This window comes from Hemitrygon akajei, chromosome 6 (assembly GCF_048418815.1).
Source record: "Hemitrygon akajei chromosome 6, sHemAka1.3, whole genome shotgun sequence".
NCBI lineage: Eukaryota > Metazoa > Chordata > Chondrichthyes > Myliobatiformes > Dasyatidae > Hemitrygon > Hemitrygon akajei.
In genome coordinates this window covers 171315379-171330987 of record NC_133129.1, presented here as the reverse complement: position 1 = coordinate 171330987, position 15609 = coordinate 171315379, and the positions used below count along the sequence as shown (strand labels likewise).

Genomic DNA, 15609 nt, shown 5'->3' with positions numbered 1-15609 from the left:
AGTTTTCCTGCATCAGCCGAATCTCTTGTGTTTATATTTCTTAAAATTCAACTTCTTCAACTTAAGTTTTTAGTCAATATCCTCAGTAACACATGATGTTGTTTGGTGTTAGCTTAACTTTTGAAAAAAATCTCTTTTGATATTTTGCTAGGTTAAAACTACTATATAAACTCATTCTATTTTAACAAATAGTAGATCAATAATAAAGTCAAGTTTATTGTTCTACGCACAAGTGCATGTATGCTTGATTCAAGGAAAACCTTATTTATAGCAGCAGTACAAGCAGATAGTATCATATAATTAGCATCCACAAAAACAAATTAAACGTAAATTATACATAGTTTTTACAAGAAAAAATGCAATTAGAGCAAAAACAAAAAGTTCATTTTGGTGCAAAGTGATCAAAGAGATCATAGTGTTACTTGCTATCCTGCAATGATTAGGGTTGGACCAGTTCATTCAGAACAGAAGGTTGAAGGGAAGCAGCTGTTCTCGAACTTAACTTGAACATACAAACATCCTGCCCGATGTTTGACGTCATATACTTTGATTCAAACAAGTTATCTCTCCCTATAGTTGTAACAAAAAGCAACATTCCCAAGGATGGTTGTTAGTTTGTGTGCACACTATTTTTCAGGGAACACTTTAGTAAAGCAAGGGTAAACTGAAGGCAAAATCTAAGACAAAGTTGAGGAACTCAACAGGAATAAACAGTCGATGTTTTGGGCCAAACACATGAGATTCTGCAGATGTTGGAAGTCCAGATCAACGTCCACAAAATGCTGGAGAAACTCAGCAGGTGTGTAAGCATCTAAGAAGAGGAATAAACAGCTGACCTTTCAGCCGAGACCCTTCATCAGGACTGGAAAGAAAGGGAGAACAAGCTTACCCCTACCTTTTACTGGCTTCTTCCCTCTTCCTTTCCAGTCCTGCTGAAGGGCCTCAGCCCAAACCATCGACTGTTTATTGCTTCCTATCGCTGCTGAGTTCCTCCAGCAATTTTTGTGCATTGCCCTGGATTTCCAGCATCGACAGAATCTCTTGTGTTTTAGAGGAAAAAAATGAGTTGTCCCGCGAGTTTTTTGCAGAGTCGTATGGAGGTGGTGCATTATGACCTTGATGTGCTTTTGAAGCCATTGTCCTCTTTGCATGTTTCATTAAATGTGGGATAACCTTAAGAATGTTGCAACTGCTGCTAGTTTGGGGCTATCTGTGCTGCCATTTACTGTTACTACAGCTGGCTTGTAAACTCACAGTATTTATTGTACTTGGTGATACTATGGACTCGCTGGCTGTATTTTACTTGGAAGGCAGTCTTGCAGGTTAACTGTCCGCTGATCTAAAGGTGGAAGATTGCGTCTGGCTGTTCCCGCCTGGCTCATTTCTACACTGACACTTTTGTCCTGCCAGTATATTTTCCACTATGGCATTTATTTTGGCTTGCCTCGACTTTGGAATCAGGCTGCCGAATGACACCTGCACTGTTAACATCAGAGTGGAGGCCAACTGTGCAGTACAAAGCAATATATTGTGTGGGCATGTCCTAGTCTACAACACCCTATGAATTTTAACAATCCTACTATTGTCACTATGGTTTCCAGTGTATTTAAGTATGGTCACCAATTAAAAGTAATTGACATCTGTGCTTGTGAGCATCAGAATGTAACATTGAATGGTCGTGCAATACTTGATAGAATGTTCATCAGGCTCTTGACTTAATTAATCTCAAGATTGACAGGTGAATAAACTGACTTATTTTATTTAAAGTATATGAAATATGGGTTTATTTGTGCCAAAACAAAACATCTGCTGATTTTGCCACAGGAGTAGAAGACCCGTAATAGATAATGATAAAGATTAGTTTTATTTGTCAAGTGTACAGAATCGGAATCAGGTTTAATATCACCGGCATATGTCGTGAAATTTGTTAGCTTTGCTGCAGCAGTACAATGTAATACATAATAAAAGAAAATAAACGTGAATTACAGTGACATATATGTGTGTGTGTGTGTGAGCCAGAAACATAGCGATTCTCGCAGGCTACCCAGCATGGTCTTTGCTGGCTTGATTTCGCGCACAGTGACACATTTTTTTGATGTTTCAGTGAACACGTGGCAAATAAAGCTAATCTTTCTCCGTAACTTCTGCCGTCTCCAACGGGATCCCCACCAAGCACATCTTGCCCCCTCCCCTGCCCCCCACTTTCTGCTTTCCACAGGGGTCGCTCCCCATGTGACTCCCTTGTCCATTCGTCCCTCCCCTTCTGATCTCACACCTGGCACTTTATCTTTGAAAGCGGAACAAGTGCTACACCTGCCCCTACACCTTTTCCATCACTACCATTTAGGGCCCTAAACAGTCTGACGCACCATCAATAACTCACTCTGAGACGTAAGAAGCGAGGTATCGGCTTTTATTGACTGGAAGAATGAACAACACTACATCCTGGAGAATGAGGCCGGGCTCAGGCCTCAATCGCCTTTATACAGGGGTCTGTGGGAGGAGCCACAGGAGCAGTCCAGACAGGTATATGTAGTTCACCACACAGTCCTTCCAGGTGAGGCGACACTTCACCTGTGAGTCTGTTGGGGCCATCTGCTGTATCCGGTGCTCCTGGTGTAGCCTCCTGTATATTGGTTAGACTCAATGCAGATTGGGAGACCGCTTTGCCGAGCACCTATACACCGTCCGCCAGAAAATGTGGGATCTCCCGTGGCCACCCATTTCAATTCTACTACCCATTCCCATTCCGAAATGTCAATCCATGGCCTCCTCTACTGCAGCGATGAGGCCACGCTCAGGGTGGAGGAGCAACACCTTATATTCCATCTGGGTAGCCTCCAACCTGATCATCGATTTCTTGAACTTTCAGTAATTCCCCTTCTCCCCTTCACCATTCCCCATTCCTGCTTCCCTCTCTCACCTTATGCCCTTACCTGCCCAACACCTCCCTCTGGTGCTCCTCTCCTATCAGATTCCCCCTTCTCCAGCCCTTTATCTCTTTCATCAATCGACTTCCCATCTCTTTACTTCAGCCCTACCCCCTCCCAGTTTCTCTTGTCACCTACAACCTTAAATTTCTTCCTCTCCTCTCCCCCACCATCTTACTCTGACTTCTAAAATCTTTTTACCTGTCCTGATGAAGGGTCTCGGCCCAAAATATCAACTGTTTACTCTTCTTCATAGATGTTGTTTGGCCTGCTGAGTTCCTCCAGCATTTTGGATGTATTACTGATCTTTGACTTGCTGAGTTCCTCAAGCATTGTGTGTGTGCTGTTCAAAATTTCCAACATATGTAGGATTTTCTGTGTTTGTGTATCTTCCAGGAACTTGTTTTTCTCCGAAACTACTCCCCTATATCCTGACCTTCAGTCAGCCCTAGTCATCTTTCAAACCCATCTTCGCTGACATATAGGACCACTAGAAAATGAGGCCAGAGAAATTATAACGGGGCAAGGATATGGCAGATAAACTAAATGAGTATCTCGCATCAGTTTTACAGTGGAAGACACTGGCAGTGTGAAAGGTGTGAGGGAAGAGAACTGAGTGCCGTTGCTATTACAAAAGAGAAGGTGCTCAGAAAGATGAAAAAGCTGCGTGTCACCCAGACCAGATGAACTACACCCTTAGGATTCTAAAAGAGGTAGCGGTAGAGGTTGTGGAGGCATCAGTAATGATCTTTCAAAAATCATTGGCATGATGCCAGAGGACTGGAAAATTGCAAATGTCGCTCCACTCTTTAAGAAAGGAAGGAGGCAACAGTTAGCCTGACCTCAGTGGTTGGGAAGTTGTTGCAGTCATTTGTTAAGAATGAGGCGATGGAGTACTCGGTGACACAGGACAAGATAGGACAAAGTCAGCATGGTTTCCTTCAGGGAAAATCTGGCCTGATGAACCTTTTGGAATTCTTTGAGGAGATTACAAGTAGGATAGATAAAAGGGGATGCAGTGGATGTTGTATATTTGGATTTTCAGAAGGCCTTTGACTAAGTGCCACACATGAGGCTGATTACCAGGTTAAGAGCACATGGTGTTACAGGAAAGTTACTAGCATGGTTAAAGCATTGGCTGATTGGTAGGAGGCAGTGAGTGGGAATAAAAGGATCCTTATCTGGTTGGCTGCCTATGACTAATGGTGTTCTGCAGGGGTCATTGGTGAGACTGCTTCTTTTTATGCTGTATATCAGTGATTTAGATGATGGAATAGATGGCTTTGTTGACAAGTTTGCAGCTGATATGAAGATTGGTGGATGGGTAGATAGTGTTTAGTAAAGAGGTAGGATGCAGAAGGACTTAGATAGATTAGGAGAATGAGCAAGCGAGTAGCAAATGAAATACAATGTTGGAAAATGCATGCACTTTGGTAGTAGAATAGATGTGCAGAACTATTTTCAAAACGGGGAGAAAATCTAAAAACCTGAGATGCAAAGGGACTTGGGAGTGCAGAACACCCTAAAGGTTAACTTGCAAGTAGAGTTGGTGGTGAGGAAGGCAAATGCCATGTTAGCATTTGTTTCAAGAGGTCTAGAAATTAAGAGCAGGGATGTGATGCTGAAGCTTCATAAGGCACTGGTGAGGTCTTGCCTTCAATATTGTGAACAGTTTTGGGCTCCTCATCTAAGAAAAGATGTGCTGGCGTTGGAGAGGGTTCAGGGGAGGTTCAAAAGATGATTTTGGGAATGAAAGGGTTATCAACTGAGGAGCATTTGATAGCTCTGGGTCTGTATTCACTGGAATTCAGAATGATGAGGGGGGGTCTCATTGAAACCTTTCAAATGTTAAAAGGCCTTGATAGAAACAGACAGACATATTTTATTGATCCCAAGGGAAATTGGGTTTCATTACAGTCGCACCAACCAAGAATAGTGTAGAAATATAGCAATATAAAACCATAAATAATTAAATAATAATAAATAAATTATGCCAAGTGGAAATAAGTCCAGGACCAGCCTATTGGCTCAGGGTGTCTGACACTCCGAGGGAGGAGTTGTAAAGTTTGATGGCCACAGGCAGAAATGACTTCCTATGATGCTCAGCGTTGCATCTCGGTGGAATGAGTCTCTGGCTGAATGAACTCCTGTGCCTAACCAGTACATTATGGAGTGGATGGGAGTCATTGTCCAAGATGGCATGCAACTTGGACAGCATCCTCTTTTCAGACACCACCGTCAGAGAGTCCAGTTCCACCCCCACAACATCACTGGCCTTATGAATGAATTTGTTGATTCTGTTGGTGTCTGCTATCCTCAGCCTGCTGCCCCAGCACACAACAGCAAACATGATAGCACTGGCCACCACAGCCTCGTAGAACATCCTCAGCTTCATCCGGCAGATGTTAAAGGACCTCAGTCTCCTCAGGAAGCAGAGACGGCTCTGACCCTTCTTGTAGACAGCCTTAGTATTCTTTGACTGGTCCAGTTTATTGTCAATTTGTATCCCCAGGTATTTGTAATCCTCCACCATGTCCACACTGACCCCTTGGATGGAAACAGGGGTTGCCGGTGCCTTAGCCCTCCTCAGGTCCACCACCAGCTCCTTAGTCTTTTTCACATTAAGCTGCAGATGATTCTGCTCACACCATGTGACAAAGTTTCCCACCATAGCCCTGTACTCCGCCCCATCTCCCTTGCTGATACATCCAACTATGGCCGAGTCATCAGATAACTTCTGAAGATGGCAAGACTCTGTGCAGTAGTTGAAATCCGAGGTGTAGATGGTGAAGAGAAAGGGAGACAGGACAGTCCCCTGTGGAGCCCCAGTGCTGCTGACCACTCTGTCTGACACACAGTGTTGCAAGTGCACGTACTGTGGTCTGCCAGTCAGGTAATCAATATTGACACCAGGGAAGCATCCACCTGCATCACTGTCAGCTTCTCACCCAGCAGAGTAGAGTATACTCTGTATACTCTAGAGTAGCATAGAGTAGATATGGAAGGGATGTTTCCCATTGTGGGGGAGTCTAGGACAAGAGGGCACCGCCTCAGGATAGACAGGCATCCATTTAAAACAGAGATGTGGAGAAATTTCTTAAGCCAGAGGGTGGTGAATTTGTGGAATTTGTTACCACAGGCAGCTGTGGAGTCCAGGTCGTTGGGTGTATTTAAGGCAGAGCTTGATAGATTCTTGATTGGACATGGCATCAAAGGTTACTGGGAGATGGCTGGGGAGTGGAGCTGAGGAGGAGAAAAAATGGTCAGCAATGATTGAATGCAGAGCAGACTCGATGGGCCAAATGGCCTATTTCTGCTCTTATGTCTTAAGGTCTTATTCGCATTAGAACAAAGAAATACAATAGAATCAATGAAAAACTACACCCAAACAAAGACTGACAACTAACCAATATACAAAAGAAAATAAACTGTGCAAATACAACCCCCCATAATAAGTAAATAAATAATACTGAGAACATGAGCTGTAGAGTTCTTGGAAGTGAGTACAGAGGTTGTGTTGAGTAATCAGTTCAGTTTTGAGGTGAGTGAAGTTATGTTGGTTCAGGAGTCTGCTGGTTGAAGGGTGATAGCTGTTCATGTACTTCATTGGTGTGGGACCTAAGGCTTCTGTACCTCCTTGATCTCTGTCCAATTTTGGCATCTGGGGCAGGCCTCTACCACTGACTGCTCCAGTTATTCTTTGCTGAGGTCTTTGCCCCTCTCATTTTCTGTTGATACGAGAAATTCCTTTAAAAAACACTGTTTTGAACAAATCGTTGGACAAATGCCCCAAAATCTTTTCTGATGGCTCAATGTCAAATTTTGTTTCACAATTCTCCTGTCAAGAACTTTTTTTTTAAAAAGCCAAGTTTTTATTTTGCCTACAGCTCTTTCTGTCTTCACTGAGCAGCCAGTACAATCTGTGAACAACTCATTGTGAAACTAGTACAATTCAGTGGAATATTTGAATAGACAGCTGCTTACGTTAGAAAAATAAATACTGCAAAGTGACAGCATTGAGCTCTTACACCCCTGCTTTCTGCTCTTTGTTTGAGTGCACATTATATTCCTAAAATATATTCTAAGAAATAGACTGCTGTTAAAAAGTTGAGCAAAGTAGTTGGGGGAGGGAAGACAACAAAAGATTGTTGAATAAAATTACCTGTTGATTCAGAGAAGAATGTTGGCTCAGGTTCCCAGAGAAATTCCTCCTTATCTCTGTCCTAAAGGGATGTCCTTGTATTCTGAGGCTGTGCCCTCTGGTGCTAGACTACTCCACTCAGGGGACCATCCCCTCCACGTGGGCTGAAGGGGCCGTATTGTGCTGTTCTTCTCTATATTTGTAGATGTTAGTTTGGTGTTCCTTTATTAATCTAGTCTCTTCCATTCCATGTTACCGAATAAAGTTACAAACTGGTAGTACAAGTCAGGTAGGATGCATGGAGAGAGGGAAGTGTGGTTAGATTTTCATGCAAGTTGCTCTTGTGATCCTGTTCTGTGGGCCTTGCACCTTGGTTTTTCACTTGAAGTTGTTGTGGCTTAATGGGATAACTGTTTAGTCTCTTCTGTTGCCTGTATTTGGATAGATCAAACCGTCACTGTCGAATTGAATACTTTATCAAAGGGGAGAAGTACAGTCGTGTAGGAGAGTTGAGCAGTGTCGTGGCAGGACAGGTGGAGCGGCTGCTTTATCGTCCAGTGACCTGGACACAATCCTGACCTCGGGTGCCGTCTGCATGGAATTTGCACGTGTCCCCTGTGACTGCATGACTGGTGTTCCTGTTTCCTTCCGTGTGCCCAAATATGTGTGGGCTAGTAGGTTAATTGTTCCTAGTATGCAGGTGAGTGGAAGGCTCTCAGGGGGCAGTAGAGAACATAGAACAATAAAGCAAAGGAGCAGGCCTTTCAGCCCATCATGTCTGTGCCAACCATGATGCCAGTTTAAGTTAATCACGTCTGCCTGCAAATAGTTATTTCCTTCCAACCCAGCCTGTCTAATGCCTCTTAATTGTTGGTGTTGTATGTATTTCCACCACCTCCCCTGGCAGTATGTTCCAGATATTTACTGCTCTCCAGGTTAAAAACACTTGCTTTATAAATCTCCTTTAAATTTTCCCCTCTCATTAGCCAGAGGGCAGTGAATCTGTGGAATTCATTGCCACAGACAGCTGTGGAGGCCAAGGCATTGGGAATATTTAAAGTGGAGGTTGATGGTTTCTTGATTAGAACAGACACCAAAGGTTACGGGGAGAAAAGAGGAGAGTAGGGTTGAGGAGGATAATAAATCAGCCATGATTGAATGGTGGAGCAGACGCAGTGGGCCGAATGGCCTAATTCTGCTCCTAAAACTGATCAAATCAAATCCAAATAAAATCAAGTTTAATTATCATTCAACCATACCAGGATACAGCCAAACGAAACAGTGTTCCTCTTGGGCCAAGGTGCAAAACATACGCAGCATATTCAAAATCGCGAGCAAAAAAACATAGTCATGCAAGAAAACGCTTATAGCCCAAGACCCTGAGTAATATGTCCCACAAATTGATGGTACAGTTCCCAGCAGTACGCGCGCAGTCCAGCGTGTCATTCCACTGATGGCCTTGTGTTTCTTTCCTTAATGTTATGCCCTCTGGAATTTGACGTTTCAACCCAAGTGTCTACCCTCGATAGGAATGTGTGGGGAAAAAATGGGTAAGAATGGTCAATGCAGTGTTGGTGGGCAAAGGACTGCTTCAAATTCTGTATCTTTCTATGTCATAGTATGAACGACAAAGATCATGGCTGTTTCCATAAAATATATTAAAGTGGGACCCATTTGAAGGGTATAGCTCTCAGTGCCCATGCCGACACTTCTCCCCAAACCCACACAGGCTGTCTTCTCCCCATCAGATGGTCTTGTATAATCTTGCTACATGACCCTGACTCATGAGTTTGTCTTTATAATGACAACCAGTGACTTCAACAATAATTACCTTGCCATCATACACTGAATGGCCACTTTCTTTGATATACCCATACACTTGTTCGTTAATGCAAATATCTAATCAGCCAATCATGTGGCAGCAACTCAATGCATAAATGCATGCAGACATTGTCATGAGGTTCAGTTGTTGTTCAGACCAAACATCAGAATGGGGAAGGAATGTAATCTAAGTGACTTTGACTGTGGAATGATTGTTGGTGTCAGACAGGGTGTTTTGACTATCTCAGAAACTGTAGACCTTTTGGGACTTTCATGCTCTTAGAGTTTACAGACAATGGTGAGAAAAACAAAAACCCATCCAGTCAGCAGCAGTTCTGCGGGTGAAAACAGCTTTTTATTGGGAGAGTTTGGAGGAGAATAGCAAGACTGATTCAACCTTGATAGGAAGGCGACAGTAGCTCAAATAACCATGCATTGCTACAACAGTGGTGTGCCGAGAGCATCTCTGAATACACAGCGCGTCATACCTTGCAGTGAGCGGGCTACAGCAGCGAGGTACCTAATAAAGTGGCCACTGTGTGTATATTGGTGGGTGAGGGGGAGTTTTTGTTCACTCTGGAAACAGAGGGGGTTTAGTGGATAGGTGTTTAATGTCATGAAGGGCCTGGACAGAGTAGATAGTCAGAAATCATTACACTTTTGGAAGGGCCAGCAATAGTTGAAAGGAGGTGATTGGCAGAAAAACTAAAATGACACAGGGAAGTTTTTAAATGCATTGTGTTTTTGATTCCCACAATCCTGATAGAGAAGTTGCAGTACCTGGGCCTCTGTACCTCCCTCTGCAATTGGATCCTCAACTTCCTAACCGAAAGACCACAGTTTGTGTGGATTGGTGATATCATAACCTCCTTGCTGATGATCAACTCTGGTGCACCTCAGAGGTGTGTGCTTAGCCCACTGCTCTACTCTCTCTATACCCACGACTGGGTGACTAGGCATAGCTCAAATATCATCTTTATTTGCTGACGATACAACAATTGTTGGTAGAATCTCAGGTGGTGATGAGAGGGCGTACAGGAGTGAGATATACCAACTAGTGGAGTGGTGCCGCAGCAACAATCTGAAATTCAATGTCAGTAAGACAAAAGAGCTGATTGTGGACTTCAGGAAGGGTAAGATGAAGGAACACATACCAATCCTCATAGAGGGATCAGAAGTGGAGAGAATGAACAGTTTCGAGTTCCTGCATGTCAAGATCTCTGAGGATCTAACCTGGTCCCAACATATCAATGTAGTTATAAAGAAGGGAAGACAGTGGCTATACTTTATTAGGAGACTGAAGAAATTTGTCATGTCAACAAATACACTCAAAAACTTCTATAGATGTACCGTGGAGAGCATTCTGACAAGCTGCATCACTGTCTGGTATGGAGGGGCTACTGCACAGGACCGAAAGAAGCTGCAGAGGGTTGTAAATCTAGTCAGCTCCATCCTGGGTACTAGCCTACAAAGTAGCCAGGACATCTTCAGGGAGCGGTGTCTCAGAAAGGCAGCATCCATTATTAAGGACCTCCAGCACTCCGAGCGTGCCCTTTTCTCACTGTTACCATCCGGTAGGAGGTACAGAAGCCTGAGGGCACACACTCAGCGATTCAGGAACAGCTTCTTCCCCTCTGCCATCCGACCCCTAAATGGACATTGAACCCTTGGACACTACCTCACTTTTATTAATATACAGTATTTCTTGTTTTTTGTACATTTTTTAATCTATTCAATATATGTATACCGTAATCTATCCATTTATTTTTTTTCTCTCTTCTATATGATGTATTGCATTGAACTGCTGCTGCTAAGTTAACAAATTTCACATCACATGCCGGTGATAATAAACCTGATTCTGATTCTGATCTGGAATGCTCTGCTAAGAACGCAGGGGAAGAGAAGGCTGCTTCAGTTGTAGCATTAAAAAGCGGAAATCGATAAGAAATAGAGCATGGAAGGGGTGTGGTGAAGCAAGTATTTGTACTTGCATAGATCCAGCACACTGGGTTGAATGGCATCCTTTTGTACTGGAAACTGTGATTGACATCCTCTGACTAGGTGCTGCCTGAGTTCTTCTGCTCATGGGGCATGCCAATCATTGTGACAGAACTGTGAGCTTTCACTAGGTGGCTATGCTCCTGACTGATCAGGGAGGCTCAGAGTAGTGCAGGCCTCACCGGGCAAGAAAGATTCTGGCCTCAAGCTCTTCTCCCAACCAGTGTTCCCCCTACAAACACCACACCTCCTCCTCCTCCAGGATGGCCTGCAAAGACGTGTCTCCAGGATCAATCAAAGAGCACTAAAGCTGCCATTTAACTAGAATGTCCATTAATGTCATTGGCATTCATGTAAATCTAAAAATATTCAAATATAAAAGCATTAACAACATATTAACATACTAAAGATTAAATGAAATAAGTAGAAAATTAGCTTACTATTCTCTCATCTGCCATTTCTTAATATTGATATCTCCAATTTCTTAAACTTCTGGTAGCCTCACCCACCTACCTCCATTCTCTCTCTTTTTCTATTCCCCATTCTGGTTATCCTCCCACACCTTCTCAAAATTCAAAGGTTCAAAGTTCAACATAAATTTATTATCAAAGTATATCAGCATCTGCAACCCTGAGGTTTATTTTCCTGTGGGCATACTCAATAAATCCAATAACCATAATAGAATCAATGAAAGACTGTACCAACAGGGTGGACAATCAGTGTGCAAAAGACAGCAAACTGGGCAAATGAAAAAAGAAAGAAAAAAAAGAAATAACAATGATAATAATAATAACACACAATACTAACCACCACTGGAATAGTCTGAAAGTTCCTAGCAATTGAGAACTGAGCATGCTTGATTATGTCTGTACCTCAGTTTTTACCAGCTTGCGCTGAGAAAAAATAAATAATAATAATAATAAATAAATAAGCAGTGACCACAAAAAAAAGAGGTTTAGCTTTGAACCAGCTCTGGAAAGCAGAGGATTTATAGAACCATTGAGTTGCAGAGCCTGAAAACAGGCCATTTGGCCCACCCAGTCCATGGTAACCATAACCATAAAGCATCTAATTGGACTACTCTTATAGTACTCCCATTTTATTTTACTTCTCCTCTTTCCAATCAACACCCTCAGGAACAACAGTTCACTTTCACACTTGGATTAATCTACAACGGCCAGTAAACCTACCAGCCTGCATGTTGTTTGGATGTTGGCGGAGACTGGAGCAATGGAAGTCACAGGGATAACTAGTGATTGGTTGAGGACTTTGGCAGCAATGACAGTGGAGGGAGGACTGTATGTGTTGCAGTTGGAACAAATGGAGCACAAACAAATGGATAATGATTAAAAAGAGGATGGAGTAAGATACATCTTTGGTGTATTGATGATTATAAAGAGATAGATTAGCTTTATTTGTCACATGTACATCGAAACATAGAGTGACCAGTCCAAGGATGTGCTGAGGGTAGCCTGCAAGTGTTGCCAATGCAGCATCCCTACAACTTGCTAACCCTAACCTGTACATCTTTGGAATGTGGGAGGAAACCCGAGTACCCAGAGGAAACCCACACGGTCACAGGGAGAAAGTACAAACTTATTGCAGACAGTGGCAGAAATTGAACCCCAATCTTTCTATTGTTGGTACTATAAAGAGTTACACTAACTGCTAATCTACTGTGCCAGATTAAGACTCATGATTGGTAAATACCTGACTCGTATGCATTGTAAAACTTTGTGTGTGTGATATTGATTTAAGTCGTGTCATTTGATGTCAGTGCACAAGCCCAGTGCATGGAATTCCCAGCAGCAATTCTGTTCCCTTTTCAGTTCCAGACATCCAAACACAAACGTTCGGGTAACCCCAGGGATAAAATGATGCCAATCACATTGGCCAGAATGAATGGAATGGAGTTAAGGCCACTTTGCTTCAAAGCAGATTCAATCTGCAGATACGAGGCAAAAAAAAGTTGTGTTTCTCCTTTTGTTCTTGTAAATTCTGGATGAATGGTGAGAAGAAGCAGGAATTGCAGGTCACTAGGGTCAGATTCACACACAAAGTAGAGCATTGTAAATAACTGCCAATTTAGATTAGTGACACCAAAACTTGGACTTGTGATGTTTATAGTAAAGAGTTAAAACGTCTTTCAAACTGAGCATTTTAATAAAACTGACATCATTCTATTTGCCACATTGTTCCCAATGAGCAAACCCCATTAGCACTGATTAAAATGTATTGAAAATCAATTATTTCTTGAGCATATTTCTCCCTAAAGGATTTTTCTTAAATTGCATCCCAATTTAGTCATTAAAAAAAATGACAAACCAGTTATTTGTTATGCAAAATCACAGATATACATTTTGCACAGTGCAACTTTTTGAAATAAACATTGAATTATCCACCTGAATGTGAACTGCTGCCTCGCCATTTTCCCATTATGTCCCTTTCTCAGCCCTTTGCTTTTAAAAGCTTCAGTTACTGCCTCAGTACACTTGCTTCTTAGCTCCTGATCTGACTTAACCTTGGTCTCCCTTTAACCTTTAGTCTCCAACCTCACTTCTTCCCCCAGCTATGCTTCAAAAATGAGAAAAAATCTCCACTCTTTCCCCAGTTTTGAGGAAGGGTTTTTGACTTGAAATGGTGATGTTTTTCCTTTCATAGACGCCATTCGACTGGTTGAGCTCTTCCAATGTTGGTGTCTTTGCTTCATATCAGAGCTCTTCTGAGAAACTTGCAGCGACATATATTCTGCAAAATATTGTGAAAGAAATAAAAACTTGCTGCTTGGGTTGAAGAGCACCAAACTGATGCATTTTTGTAACTGAAGGCACCTGCCCTGAGCACTGAGAATGGATATGAATAAGATGGAATTTGAAGTCCATTTTATAGTGTTGCTGCTGTCATAAACTGTTGAAGTACTGTACAAGTTCAACAGTCTATTTATATAAAAGAACTGAAATGCCAAATACCATGGTTAAGAACAAGTGCAAAGCTATATTTGTCGATATTCCTCTACCCATCTTAAAAATAACTTGGACATCCAGTTCTAAATGTGTATCAAGTTTGGGCACACTAAAAGCGGCATCTAATTTGACATGGAAGTTTTTCATACAACTTACTGAACAGAAACAACTTATGACCCAGAAGTCATTTTGCCCTACTAATCTGGGTTCTTTCCCACTTAACCTCTGGACAAAGCCATGTGAAAGTGCAGAGTGGTTAATCATCTCTTCCCAGATATGGCTCTGAAGCTGATGTTATAGAATTGGTAGTTTTTATTCCCAGAAATCTTCTATCCCAATCTTAATGCAGGTTAGTCATTGCTGACTTGATTCTCCAATCTTCCTATTTATAGATTTACTGACTCTAGGTTGATTCATACTTAGTGACACATCATAATTATTCTTCCATGTGATCTCCTGAAGCTACAAGTAATCTTTGTGCTACAGTAAAATAATGGCATATTTAGCCAGTAAATTTGGCCACTCCCTTCTTGCAGTGAAATTTTGTATTTCTGATTTGAGAGAGCTGGGCCAATCAAAAGCTCCCACTGTACCACTGTCAGACCCTTTGCCTTCTTCTGAACCCAACTGCATTTCCTTCAGCGCAGTCACGAATGTGCTGATATAAATGGATGAGCTATCCTGACTGGGTTTTGTTTGATTCTGTTTAAAATCCCTGTACAGTAATCTGTCAGCAGCAGCAGCAGCATTGCCTGCCGTACAGCTGACTGCCGTTCAGGTGAGCTCAATTTATGAAGTTTTGTATATATAAGTAAGCAGGAATCCTCCTCATCTTTTGGTCTGGTAGACTAAATGGACAGCTTACCCTTCTGTTCCCTTTTCGTCTGGTGACTGGGACTGGAGCTGGTCAGGCTGAGGAGGTTCTTTCCTCAATGCACTGTTCCAAGGACATTGGTCATTAATACACTAAGCTGCATCTGCATCTGGACTAAAGCACTGAAGAGACCGGGCGTTTTTTGAGCTGCAAATTCACTCGCACTGCACTTCATGCATGTCTGTGCTGAAGGATCGCTGAAAGCAGGATGTTTTTTTTTAACCATTGGGCTGCAGTGATTTCAAAGGCAGAATGACTGGACGCTGAATACAAAAAGAAATCCAGCGATCTCTCGAGCTGTGCTTTTTTTCTCTGCCTGTGGAAAATTACAGTGTGCAGTCGTTTAGTGCAGCCAGCTGCTAAAACACAGACATGTGCTGAAAAAGGGAGGAGTAAGAGCTGGCTGGCTAACAGGGGGAGAATAAAATAAAGTATTCCTGTTTGACCGAACAGTGGGAAAACCATCCAGCCCTGATTGTTCATCACCTAAACTGTGCGTGAGTTTTCTTTCCGAGCAGTGGAGGCTGCTTTACATGAACGGATTTCAAGGCACGTAGCTTCTCTCTTGGTGTTGCTGCTGCTGCTGCTTCTGTCTTGAGTTAGAAGAAACGTGTCGGGAAGGGGGACAGAAAATGCCAGCAATTCTCGTGGCCTCGAAGATGAAGTCGGGGCTGCCCAAGCCCGTTCACAGTGCCTCTCCTATCCCACACACAGCAGCCAGGGCTTTACAGCAGCCCTGTTACCTGAAGCTGGAGACCAAGGAGGAGGTGACCAAGCCAACGTATTCGAACTCTTCACATGGACTGGATGCTGAGTGGGAAGGAATTCTGCAAGGAAAGCTTGCCTCTGCTGAAAACGGCTTTGATACTCAGGTCAGTATAA

General features: G+C 42.7%; 1 protein-coding gene across 5 annotated transcripts in view; it reads left to right on the top strand.

Annotated features, from left to right (window-relative positions):
- nav2a (neuron navigator 2a) overlaps positions 1–15609 on the top strand; it is a 982776-nt gene that overhangs the window by 464307 nt on the left and 502860 nt on the right. For 3 of the 5 annotated variants that reach the window (XM_073049759.1, XM_073049758.1, XM_073049762.1), the window contains exon 1: positions 14582–15599. The exons of 1 other annotated variant lie outside the window; for it this stretch is intronic. In XM_073049759.1, coding sequence (XP_072905860.1) covers positions 15360–15599 — 240 coding nt within the window. In that variant the 5' untranslated portion in view covers positions 14582–15359. Of the gene's footprint in view, positions 1–14581; positions 15600–15609 lie in introns of those variants that run through there. One more of the 5 variants, XM_073049757.1, reaches the window with a different exon arrangement.